Source organism: Penaeus chinensis, chromosome 1 (assembly GCF_019202785.1).
Source record: "Penaeus chinensis breed Huanghai No. 1 chromosome 1, ASM1920278v2, whole genome shotgun sequence".
Lineage (NCBI taxonomy): Eukaryota > Metazoa > Arthropoda > Malacostraca > Decapoda > Penaeidae > Penaeus > Penaeus chinensis.
This window is the reverse complement of record NC_061819.1, coordinates 2,201,368-2,213,219: the sequence shown is the minus strand read 5'-3', so window position 1 is coordinate 2,213,219 and position 11,852 is coordinate 2,201,368. Positions and strand designations below refer to the sequence as shown.

General features: G+C 46.4%; 2 protein-coding genes across 8 annotated transcripts; one reads left to right on the top strand and one right to left on the bottom strand.

Annotated features, from left to right (window-relative positions):
- Positions 1 to 2,465: 2,465 nt before the first annotated feature.
- Positions 2,466 to 3,140, top strand: LOC125026599 (putative ribosomal RNA-processing protein 7 homolog B). The gene is made up of 3 exons (XM_047615162.1): positions 2,466 to 2,641; positions 2,748 to 2,869; positions 2,992 to 3,140. The coding sequence occupies exons 1-3, from the start codon at positions 2,469 to 2,471 to the stop codon at positions 3,123 to 3,125; spliced, it is 429 nt and encodes a 142-aa protein (XP_047471118.1). The 5' UTR covers positions 2,466 to 2,468; the 3' UTR covers positions 3,126 to 3,140.
- Positions 3,141 to 3,919: 779 nt separating this feature from the next.
- LOC125026549 (TAR DNA-binding protein 43-like) lies at positions 3,920 to 11,424 on the bottom strand. 7 transcript variants are annotated; one of them, XM_047615066.1, is made up of 4 exons: positions 11,057 to 11,424; positions 9,719 to 9,915; positions 9,443 to 9,583; positions 3,920 to 9,161 (listed from the first exon to the last, which is right to left on the bottom strand). In XM_047615066.1, exons 1-4 carry the CDS (start codon positions 11,304 to 11,306, stop codon positions 8,412 to 8,414), a joined length of 1,338 nt encoding a protein of 445 aa, XP_047471022.1. In that variant the 5' UTR covers positions 11,307 to 11,424; the 3' UTR covers positions 3,920 to 8,411. The 7 variants fall into 7 exon arrangements, with proteins under 7 accessions (XP_047471022.1, XP_047471048.1, XP_047471014.1 ...); XM_047615092.1 differs by having other exon boundaries at positions 9,719 to 9,888; XM_047615058.1 differs by having other exon boundaries at positions 3,920 to 9,164; positions 11,057 to 11,423.
- Between the last annotated feature and the right edge of the window lie 428 nt (positions 11,425 to 11,852).

Sequence of the window (11,852 nt, the reverse complement as noted above, 5' to 3'; positions counted from 1 at the left end):
CCTTCTCCCTTCCTTCTTCCTCTCCTTCCCTTTCCCTTCTTCCTTCCTTCCCTCCCCTCTTCCTTCCCTTCCTCCCTCTCCTTCTTCCCTTCCCTTCTTCCCCCCCTCTTCCCTTCTCCTTCCCTTCCTCCCCTCTCTTCTTTCCTTTCCCCCCCCTTCTCCTTCTCCTCCCCTCCTCCTTCCTCCTCTCCTTCTCCTTCTCTCCCTTCTTCCTTCCCTTTCTCTCTCTCCCTTCTTCCTCCCTTCTTCCCCTCTCCTCCTCTTCCCTTTTCCTTCCTCCTCTCCCTTCTTCCTTCCCTCCTCTCCTCCTCCTCTCCTTCCCTTCTCCCCTCCTCCTTCTCCTTCTCTCCTCTTCCTTCCCCTTCCCCTCTCCCTCTTCTCTCCCTCTCCCCCTCTCTCCTTTTCCTTACCCTTCTCGCCCTCTCCCTTCCCTTCCCTTCCCCTTCCCCTTCTCCTTTCCTCCTCCCCTTCTTTCCTTCCCTCTCCTCCCCTCTCCCTCTTCCTTCCCTTCTCTTCCCCTCCCTCCTTCTCCTTCCCTTCCCTTCTTCCCCCCCTCCCTTTCTTCCCTTCCCCTTCCCTTCTTTCCCTCTCCCTTTCTTCCTTCCCTCTCCCCTTCCCTCTTTCCTTCCCTTCCCCTTCCCTTCCTTCCTTCCCTTTCTTCCTTCCCCTTCCTCCCCCTTCCTTCCTTCCTCCCCTCTCTCCCCTCTCCCTCTCCCTTCCCCTTCTTCCTTCCCTTCCTCCCTCTCCCCTCTCTCCTCTTTCCTTCCCTTTCCCCTTCTCCCCATTCTTTCCCCCTTCTTCCTTCTTCCCTTCCCTTTCCCTCCCTCTCCTCCTTTCCCTTCCCTTACTCCTTTCTCCCTCCTTCCTCTTCCTCCCCTCTCCCCTCCCTTCCTCCCTCCCTTCTCCCTTCCCTTCCCTTCTTCCCCCTTCCCCCTCCTCTTCTTCCCCTCTCTCTTCTTCCCTTCTCTCCCTCCCCTTTCTTCCCTCCCCTCCTTCCTTCCTTCTCTCCCCCTCCCTTCCTTCTTTCTTTCCCTCCCCTTCTCCTTCACTCCTCCCCTCCCCCCTTCCTCCTTCTCCCCCTCTCCCCTCCTCCTCCTCCCTTTCCTCCCCTTCTCCCTCTCCCCTTCCCTCCTTTCTCCTTCCCCCCTCTCCCCCTCCCTTCTCTTCTCCCCCCTCCCCTTCCCCCCTTTCTCCTTCCCTTCTCCTTCTCCTTCCCTCCCCTTCTTTCCCTCTTCCCCCCTCCTCTCTTCCCCCTCCTCCCCTCCCTCCTCCTTCCTTCCCTTCCTTCCCTTCCCTCCCCTTCCCCCTCCTCTTCCTTCCTTCTCTTCCCTCTCCCCTCCCTTCCCTCTCTTCCTCCCTCTACCCCTTCTTTTCCCCCCTCTTCCTCCTCCCCCCCCCTCTCTTCTCCTCCCTCTTCTCCCCCCTCCCCTCTTCTTCCCTTCCTCCCTTCTTCTCCTTCTTCCTTCCCTTCCTTTCCCCTCTCCTTCCCTTCCCCTCTTCCCTCCCTCTCCTTTTCTCTCCCTTCTTCCTTCCCTTCCCTTCTCCCTTCCTTCCTTCCCTTCCCCTCTCCCTTCTTCCTTCCCTTCCCTTCTCCCTCTCCCTTCTTCCTTCCCGCCCGTGTCCCTCTCCCTTCTTCCTTCCCTTCCCTTCTCCCTCTCCCTTCTTCCTTCCCTTCCCTTCTCCCCTCTCCCTTCTTCCTTCCCTTCCCTCTCTCCCCTCTCCTCCTTCTTCCTTCCCTTCCCTCCTCTCCCTCTCTCCCTTCTTCCTTCCCTTCCCTTCTCCCCTCCTCCCTTCTTCCTTCCCTTCCCTCCTCTCCCTTCTTCCTTCCCTTCCCTCCCCTCTCCCTTCTTCCTTCCCTTCCCTCCTCTCCCTTCTTCCTTCCCTTCCCTCCTCTCCCTTCTTCCCTCTCCCTTCTCCCCTTCCCTCCTCTCCTCTTCCCTTCCCTTCCCTCCCCTCTCCCTTCTTCCTTCCCTTCCCTCCTCTCCCTTCTCCCTCTCCCTCTCCTCCCCTCCCTTCTTCCCTTCCCTTCCTCCCCTCTCCCTTCTTCCTTCCCTTCCCTTCTCCCCTCTCCCTTCTTCCTTCCCTTCCCTTCTCCCCTCTCCCTTCTTCCTTCCCTTCCCTTCTCCCCTCTCCCTTCCCTTCCCTTCTCCCCTCTCCCTTCTTCCTTCCCTTCCCTTCTCCCCTCTCCCTTCTTCCTTCCCTTCCCTTCTCCCCTCTCCCTTCTTCCTTCCCTTCCCTTCTCCCCTCTCCCTTCTTCCTTCCCTTCCCTTCTCCCCTCTCCCTTCTTCCTTCCCTTCCCTTCTCCCCTCTCCCTTCTTCCTTCCCTTCCCTTCCCTTCCCTTCCCCCTTCTTCCTTCCCTTCCCTTCCCTTCCCCCTTCTTCCTTCCCTTCCCTTCCCTTCTCCTCTATCTTACCATCTACCTCCTTTACTTTCTGCTCCCCCCCTATCCTCTCCTTGTTTCTCATGTATGGCACCCTTTATTGCAGAGTGGTGTGCTATGTATAATAATTCTTATATAAGCAAGACAGTAATGGCTGAAGAAATCAAAAGTGTAATGGAAGATTTCGACAGAAGAAAAGAATCCGAGAAAAATGGGAGCACAGAGCCAGATGAGGACGGTTGGGTTACTGTAGTCAATACGTAAGTAAGACGAACAAAAAATGAAACATTGCATTTTTACGTTATATGTATCTCTACTTGTATCATATATTTGCCCCAATATTTTTGTTACATTTGCTTTCCTTAGGAAAAAGAAGCCTCGACAAGTAAAAGTTGACGAATTGAAACAGAAGAGGAATAGAAAGAAGAAAAAGCAGCAAAAGTTGGTCAACTTCTACAGTTTCCAGGACAGACAGACAAAAATGGACCGTAAGTAGTGGAATGAATTCCATATGGAAGATAACCGTATACAATGGCATTCTTCCAGTTCGTATCGTGTGTATAAATATATGTATATTAAAATTCATAAGGTATGTCCCCTCCCCCTCCAGATCTTGCACAACTTCGGAAGAAATTTGAGGAAGATAAGAAGAGGATAACTCAAATGAGGACATCAAGAAATTCAAACCATACTGAAGCAGTTGGCGAATCGGAGTATAGCATTGTGGATGACAGGATCTATTAAATCTTTATCACTGGTTCCGTTCGTTTTTAGTTACCTCGTGTGTGAATACATCACTGCATCTACCCCAGTACTATTTATCTGGAATGTCCTCCCAAGAAATTGCGAGATTACGTTTTAAGGATTGAGTTTCTGTATTTTGACTTCCTCTTCAGATACTTGGTAATTGGGAATTTATGTACTGGAGAGCCACACCAACTATAGTAATACCATTTACTTCGGTTTTCATAATAAATACATTGAAACACGAGCTCCCATATGTAGATATTAGATTATTGCTTAATAAAAGGAGGAAGAAATTTCTGAGCAATACAACAATTTCTAGGGATTTTGAGGATTCAACACGGAAGGTCATCTTTCCGGTTATCCATAAGAAACTTATTGAAGTGGGAGACGATATAAGGGGAACGATTAACGATCAAACATGTAGCAAACGATTTTTTCAATCTTTTCTCATGGAGATAGAGAAAATGAATATGCTGTGGACTAAACTTCGCATTGTAGTGGTTTAGTTGCCCAAATTTGGTTGGACTGAGGTCCGTTGAAGACGTGAATGCAATTTGGCACTGCTTAACACCATTAGCGGTCCGAGTCTGCTAGTCTTTAAAATTAGGCGAGTTGCAAAACAGCATGAGGCGGCTTTTTTTTCTTCTTCCTTAATAGGTACCCTTGTACATAGGAAACTTAATTATCCTCATCAGCCTGTCTCAAAATATAATTTGTGCGCCTTGTGACAACCACTTGACATAACTTCTTACTCCTTATTTTATATTAGGAAGAAAATAAAGCATCACATGGAGATGTATATATTTTTATTAATAAAATATCATAGTCACTTAAATTATAAAGGGAGGTAATTAGCGGACAATCTATACCTTTACAGCATCAGCACTGTGTTACAACTAATAGCATGCAAAAATATAAAGATCGAAAATACACTCGCACATGGAAGAAATGATGTAATTTCCCATAATTATGTAGTCTCAGGAACTATTAATTGCGATGGCACTCAAAATAGTATTTGGTAATAAAAATGATGTGTACCTGCCATTTTCACTGGACATTTGTAATTAATCAATTGCTCTTTTCAATTTTATCAAGAGCGAAAATTTCTATATGGCCATCTTCATTTTTATCCAAATAATTTTGCAGTGCAGTGCATAACCCCCTCCCTTTAAACAATGCCTGTTCTATGCATATTAAGGACTTTTATTTCTTACTGTCGCCTTCAATGCTTACAAGATCGAAGTTAAAAGAATGCATATATATATATATAAATATAATCAAGTGATTTTTAACTGGATTACTATATATCAAGGGAGAACTATTATATATAATTTAAAAATCCAAGCCTGTGGAAATGAAATTTCTTGGTTCATGTTTATCAAGAATAAATCTTGTTTTGAAACATCAAAAGAATACTTACCTTTATAAACTTTGCACTCCCATGTTGAGATCTGCCGTTTTGAAATACATTTTGCTTTTGTTATAGTTGCCAACTAAATATAACTTGGATCCAGACTTACTTACTGTTCCAATTCGTTAAGTGACCAATGAAGAAAAAACTGAAGCTAGCCAGTCTGAAATAAATGTCAACTTGTAGCCGACTTTATTATGAATTGCCTTTCAACTGTGTAAAATGGTGTGAAATTTAGTATTGCGATACGAAAGCTCTTGATAACTCAATTTACGGCAAAATAATACTATTAATTAAAGCACAAGGTCTTTAACTCGGATGATATCTTTGTCAAACATCTGTTAGCTGAAATTATAATATTTAAGGATGCAAATTTATTGCTAATGCAAGTGGTTTCGTGCACCTCCATTTTGTCAGACCTAAGTTTTAAAAAAGGCCATAACCTTGGAATGGAGTGCAAACAAAGTAAATTATAGACAGTATACGAACCAAGGATTTAAATCAAAGCATCGTCTCCAGCCGTTCCTCCACCACGATCATCAATCTGACACTATTACTCGCAAAATTAATCATACATACATCTTTATACTTCTCTCCCTCTATCTTTTTCCTGTATTAAAGACATGACTGACGTAATATGCAAATGAATACTCAAGGATTTCTACCCACTAGTTTAATGGTTAACCTACATTTTGTCTTGAGCATTTCAGTTGCTGAGCTGTTAGACAGGAATAATCAATCTAGTTCATTTTTCTCTTTTTTTTTTTTTACCTTTTACAACTGTAATCTATTCCTTCACCTTTCATCACTTGACGGTACTAAAACGGAAGTTAATATAGCCTTGTTAATAATCTCACCACATGCCTATACAATAGTAGTAATAAAGAAATTACAATAAATAAGAAAGCAAATCTAAAAAGGGCTAGTTTTGGTCTTTGGGTTAAGAACACAATATTTAGCTGTGATTTTTTTATTATTCGACAGAGCACTCTAGCCATACAATCATTCACAATCACGCCCAAAAGGACAACAGTAGAGAGCACACCAAGCTCTAGCTCACCATCAAGGCTGCAGTGATAGACTCAGGGCAACACATTCCAAAGGATACCAGTGGAAGGTGAAGCCTCAAATCCACAACATTAGCCGCATTTATCTCATCACATCTCTTCAGTCTCCACCTGTATCTCACTCCTCCTCACACATCACCTTCTGAACATCTTCACAGTAAAGACCCACAAGATCTTACATATCCAATGTATCATTCTCAAGTTCACATTATGTTCATTCTCCTAGCTAGCAATACATACAGATGTTAGGTCACACTTTCCATCTCGCATCAGCCTCTAGTTTAGAGCAGAAAGACTGCCCTCTTGGTGATTCTAACTACTGGGTCCTTCCTAACCTTGCCATATTGCCAAGTGACGTGCCTCTTCAAGGTATTAATATTTATTACAAGAAGATGACAACACTTTTCAAATTAGGGAGTTGGTAGTATAATCTACCTCTCTGCGAGCAAATACATGGAGCACCGACTCGGAATGAATAGGTAATTACAGGTAAAGTGAGCTTTCTTTTAGATTTACTCCATGCTCTGATCTACAGATGAGTTTCACCAACCAAAAAGTTTAGATACACCTTTGGTGTTTTGGTCACACATAACTCACTCTGGTCACCTGACAGGACACGCACTTTTGTACCTTCCTATAATATATTTCTGAATAAAAACTCACGCAACACACACTTCATAATGAGCCCGTTTGGAGTTCATGTACACATCAGATATGGGTGATAAATGCTAATACTAATAATAAAGTGAATAAAATCTAGGTGAAATGAATGGAAAAAAACAGCATCATGTTTGTAGTTATCAAACTACTAGTGTCAGCCGTACCGGAACACTCATGCCAAAATTCAAACAAAACGCTCTTCCACTAAATGACTTGGAAAAGAAAGAAAAAAATCTCTTGTGATAAAACACAAGGCCTGCTTGTTAGTCGTACGTGGCTCTGTCATACCTTCTTTCATCAGCAGGCCAGGGGATAGCAGGAGGACTGGTAAGGGCAAGAGGCATGATTTAAAGATCTAGGCTGTTTTGGGCATGATTTCCTTGAGGGGGTACTACATGTTAAGATAAGGTTGGATATGATCACTGAACAAATGCAGGCCAAATCTAAAAATTAAAAAATTAAAACCAAGAAATAATTGCCATTTCCATCTATTTAATCTCCAAAATATACCGGACAACACAGTCTTCCTGCTTCCAACTAGCTCTTACTGCTGACCACCATGCTCAACACACAGACTTTGTACTGTGATTCCCAGGTCAGTGACCTCGGCAACACTGAGAGGTGAGGTCAGGTGAGGTCAAGGTAATAGTTGCCCCCTACCCCAGGATATATTTCTGCTATGCATAATAGGATTTGTAGCCATGAACACATATTGCACAAAGCACTCAATGTTGTTTGTTTTTAGTTGTGAATGTTTTTTGTTTTGTTTTATTATTTGCAAAAAGACTACCAAAGAATCTAGTCTAACTGGGAAGTGATGGCTCTCCCTAGCAAGACCCAAAATGACAAGTGTAAAGCAATATTTGTGCAGTGCTCATTGACAAAATGCTATAGTGAGAAGATTTGAGCAGGGAGTAGGGGCACGAGTCTACACTAAGCCAATGAGACTCATGCACTTTTTGGATGCCGTATTATAGATGCACACAAGTATTAAAATAAAGAGGCCAATGCTCATACAAGACTTCAAAATATATCTTAATTTGTTGCATTGTCACACACTCATAGCTTGGCCTTCCTAGTCTACACACTCAGGGCTTCCTCGGTCACACCTCACACTGGCAAATATTTGAGTCTGTGATTAGAGTGAGAAACATGATTATTTAGTGACGCTATCAGCAATGCCCAGCCTTGTGTGGTAATCCAACAAGATACTTTTCCAAAGCAAAAGTCCAGTAGAATTAACACCTGTAGTTGGGCATTTCTAACAGACTCACTTCCTTGCTGAAACAAACACACACTATATACAGGACTCCTGGTTCCACACTGTTCACAAAAGGCGAACAGCTAAGCTATTAAGCAATAAAGTGTGACCTTAGATTACAATGGTGTTGTGAAGCAGGTTGGAAATCAAATGATCAACTGTAACATTAATAACAGCATTTCTTGAGAACGGTATGGAGCCAGGCTCATGGTACCGATTGCCTCTTGATCCTCTTCACCCAGCAGAGATAGACATGTCTTTGTACCATGTACAAGGGATGGTACGCAGTTGCTCTTCTCTACGGGGTTCAGAGGGCCTCTCTCTCACGCTACCGAGACTTCCACACCCCACTGAACTGACTTGGTTTAGCTCGGTCCTGGCATTGGCAAGCTCTGCCATCCACACGTCCATACCACTCTCAGTACAATATAGCTGTCACACTGCTGGTCACTTTCCTTCTGGCGAGGCCGCCACCACCCATGCCCCGGGAGGCTACACGCAGCAGGAGAGGAGCGCCCTAGCAATCATACCATGTGTTCGGACACTGCTACAACATTCAGGGCCTAATACCTGGGCCCCAGCACCCACCCATACATGCCCACCACACCAAACGATACACACTAAGCGTGAATATTACCATCATTAAAGTTAAAGTGAATACTTGCCTAAATCTAAAGCATGCTTTAATTTAAACAAGGGACGAGGGAGTGTTGACATGACCACACACACATAACACCCCTGAGCCACCCCCTCTGCCCTTGCAGGCAGGTGTTAAGAATCTACTTGTCAGACATACGATGTAAACATTCTGACCAAGTCATACCAATAGTCATGGCCTGTGTCTATCATCCACTCCTCACCCACCCAAGTTTGCCAAAGCATTCTTACATGTAATCTCCCCTGTTATACCCCTTCTCTCCCCTACCCTGAGAAGGGCCCCAAGAACCACTCTGACTACCGTCGCCCCATCCACCACCAGAGCTCCCGGATCCCCAGCCTCCCTGACTCTGGTTACTTGGGGGAGGATTTGAGTGCCCCTGACTGGATTGCCCTCCCTGGTTGTAGCCACCCGGTGCTTGGGTTCCATCTTGGTTCTGCTGCTGCAGGTTACCTAGGAGACCCCAACTGGCTTGACTGAGTGCAGCAAGCATAGGCATGGTGAGGGCTCCCATGTTGAGTGGGTTTACGTTCTGCCCACCACCCTGTCCTCCCTGCCCAGGCCCCCCAAGGCCCAGAGAGGTTCCAAGAGCAGCCAAGTTGGGCATTTCTCGGTTCCCTCCCTGGTTCCAGACCCCACCATTATTCATCCCCTGACCATAGCCTCCCTGACCATATCCTCGACCGTCACCCATGCGTCCACCACGCCCAAAAGGTCCACGGTTGGGGTCACTCTTGGGTGCAGCATTAGACACATGGACTGAAGTACCCTTCACTATGTGATCCTCACCACAAAGGCTCTGAGCTACTTCAGGATCTAAGAAAGTGACAAAGGCAAAAGCCCTGAAAGGCTTAGGAATGAAAACATCGGTGACCTCACCAAACTTGCTGAAGTATTCACGGAGATCCTCCGGCCCAATGTCTTCTGTGCAACGGCCAATGAACACTTTGCTGTTCACCTGCTGCACCATACCTTCCTGCTAGAAGAAAATACATTAGACTTCTAGTATTTCTTCATTCTACAGTACTTTCTAATTACACTTTTTTTTTCATGTCTACAAATTAAGCACACCAATGGTCTAAACCATCTGCCAAACTGGAATAAATTAAGTATTTAGTAGTAGAAGCCTTTATAATGCCCAAATACTTTTCAGAAATATAACACTGCCTCATTACTCTAACCTCAAGAATATTCCCATCCTTTTACTCAAAAACAAACAGTAATGTGGAACAAAAGCAAAGCCTGGTGGCAAACTACCTTCGAGTTGGGGATCTTGACATCACAGAGACGTCCGTCAATCATGTGGCGCTGAGACAACACGCGCTGCTGGGTGTCGTAGTTGCCAAACCTAATGAACCCAAAACCTTTGCTCTGGCCAGTCTTGGGGTCCTTCTTAACCTGTTGGTGATAAGGAAGAAAAAAATTAGCATCACCCGGAGAATCCTTATCAGGAGCTTATTAGCTTTCAAAGACCATCTGCATTATATCACAGCCATGAAAATGCACAAAGCTGAAATCCACTAAAGCACTTACCTGGGCCATAAGAACCTCCCCAAAAGGTTCAAAGTATTCACGCAGTTCCTTCTCAGTCGTCTTCCAGGGGAGGCCAAGTACAATCAGATCAGAGCACCTCTGCTTACTTTCCATTCGCTTAGTCTTAGACATGGAGCTCTCCAAGTGGTCATCGGACTTCCTCTTGTTCTCTGATGAAAATGAAGATTGTTCAGCAACTGTATAACAGTTGCCCATATTTAGATTCAGAGTACCAACAGTGGGCACTAGGATAGTGGCATGTCTAAAATTACTATTCCAAGATTGATCATTTACATATACTAGACAAATATGAGAAAACAAATAAAACCCTTCCCACACCACTTATACTAAATACAAAACCACAAAAAAAAAAAAAAAAAAATGCTCTACTAACTGGCAACCTTCTTACTGCAGGGCATTCTACCACAAAAAGTACAATGCTCACAGCATCTTCACTGCATCTAACTAGAAACCTTAGAGGTTTAAGCTGCCACTACTGACAAAACACTCCCGAATCGCTTACACTTCATTACCGATCCCAAACCGACCTTCTACCCCCTCCCTACTCCTCATTACTCTCCCCCCTCCCTCCCTCCCTCTCGCCGGGAAAATGCTCGCAAACGCTCATCTTCATCTGGCTTCCCCTCGTGCCCGCCCCCCCCCCTCTATCTAACCGACCCAGAAAACCGTCTCCTCCTGCTCCGCGCGCCATGCTTCTCCCCTCGTCTCGTTCCCCATCTCCGCCACCGAAACGAGCCGGTAAACCAAAGACGTAGAGAGGGGATACCGAGATACAGATAAGAAGTCGAGGCGCCACCTCACCCCCCCCCCCCCCCGCCGCCGCGTCCCCACGCCGGCGACCCACGCGCCTCCTCCGCCACCGACGCCGCCATCTCGCGCCCGCTCGCCGCTCTCCTGGGGCTTGGCGGAGGCTGCGACTCGGGCCTCGGTGGGCTGGGGAGCTTTAGCGGGGCAGAAAGAGGTTTTGGAGCGATGAGCAAAAGCGGGAATGACTTGCTTTCCTACTCCCTGGCTTGTCCCCGGCACCCTCCCCCCCCTCTCCCCCTCCCTCCCCGCCGCCACATACGCGTTGCTTTTCCCCCAAGTCCCGATTTTGCTGGTTTTACCCCATGATTCCCCGCGGACTCCCTCCCTGCCCTTTCCCCCCGCGCCGGGCCCCTAGCCCTCCCCCGCCCGCCCCGCCCGGCCCCACCAGCGCGCCCCAACGCCGGAAAAGCGGCGTCCATGGCGTCCCCTCCCGCCCGCCCGCCGCGCACCGGCGTCCCGCGTAGGCCTACCCCGCCCGCCTAAGCCCCAACGAAAGCGAATGATCCGCACCCTCACCTTTCGGGAACACGCATACGAAAACATAGTTCCATCCCTCGTCGGGCGCGTGGAGGCGGCCGTCGACGAGCCTGACGCCACGCAGGCCGCGGCTGTCGGGGTGGCGGTACTTGAGGCCGCAGGCGCCGGGGAACTGCGCCACCAGAGTCGACAGCAGGAGGGTGCTGTCCTCCTCCGTCGGGATCTCGATGGGCTCGTCATTCTCTTCTTCGCAAACTTGGATGTAGCAACTCATCTTGACCATACAGGCACGCGCCACTCAAGCTTCACAAACACACACGCAGCAAAAACACACGGGTTGGAGAGGCGACCAGGACGCTTCAGGGCCGTTCCATCGACTGCGTTCGGCTATTTTCGCTCCGTGACGTCATTGGCATTCGGGTCCGCCGAGCCGGCTCGATGGTTCTTTTCTCGAAATGGCGCGTCCTTTTAAAAAGCTTTAGTTTTATGTCAGATTTTTAATACTATTTGGTTGTATTGTATTTAGTTATTTGATGTGCGTGATTTTTTTATAATTGGTATATGGTATTTAAAAGAACACGGGGATTAAACAATTATACCTGTTACGAATAAAATCGCAATTTGTACCAGCGGATATAAAATGAACACTCCATATTTTTCTTTTATGTAATTATCATAAAACTCATGCTAAGAACAAATAACACGAAGTATATAATATCAGTAAAACGAACAAACTGGCCTACGTGACTAAACCAAAAGCCGCGCTCCGAATTAGTCTTACGATCCCGACTTCAACCTCACTTAAATTAAAGATCCTCAATGAAAAAGG

Excerpts from the sequence above, each read along its gene's own strand:
- LOC125026599 (XM_047615162.1), top strand. The coding sequence starts at position 2,469 with ATGGCACCCTTTATTGCAGAGTGGTGTGCTATGTATAATAATTCTTAT. Across the intron at positions 2,642-2,747 it reads TGGGTTACTGTAGTCAATAC|GAAAAAGAAGCCTCGACAAG; the intron begins GTAAGTAAGACG and ends TGCTTTCCTTAG. Across the intron at positions 2,870-2,991 it reads CAGACAGACAAAAATGGACC|ATCTTGCACAACTTCGGAAG; the intron begins GTAAGTAGTGGA and ends CTCCCCCTCCAG.
- LOC125026549 (XM_047615058.1), bottom strand. The coding sequence starts at position 11,306 with ATGGTCAAGATGAGTTGCTACATCCAAGTTTGCGAAGAAGAGAATGAC. Across the intron at positions 9,916-11,056 it reads CGTGTTCCCGAAAGGTGAGG|TTGCTGAACAATCTTCATTT; the intron begins GTGCGGATCATT and ends ACTGTTATACAG. Across the intron at positions 9,165-9,442 it reads TCAAGATCCCCAACTCGAAG|CAGGAAGGTATGGTGCAGCA; the intron begins GTAGTTTGCCAC and ends ATTTTCTTCTAG.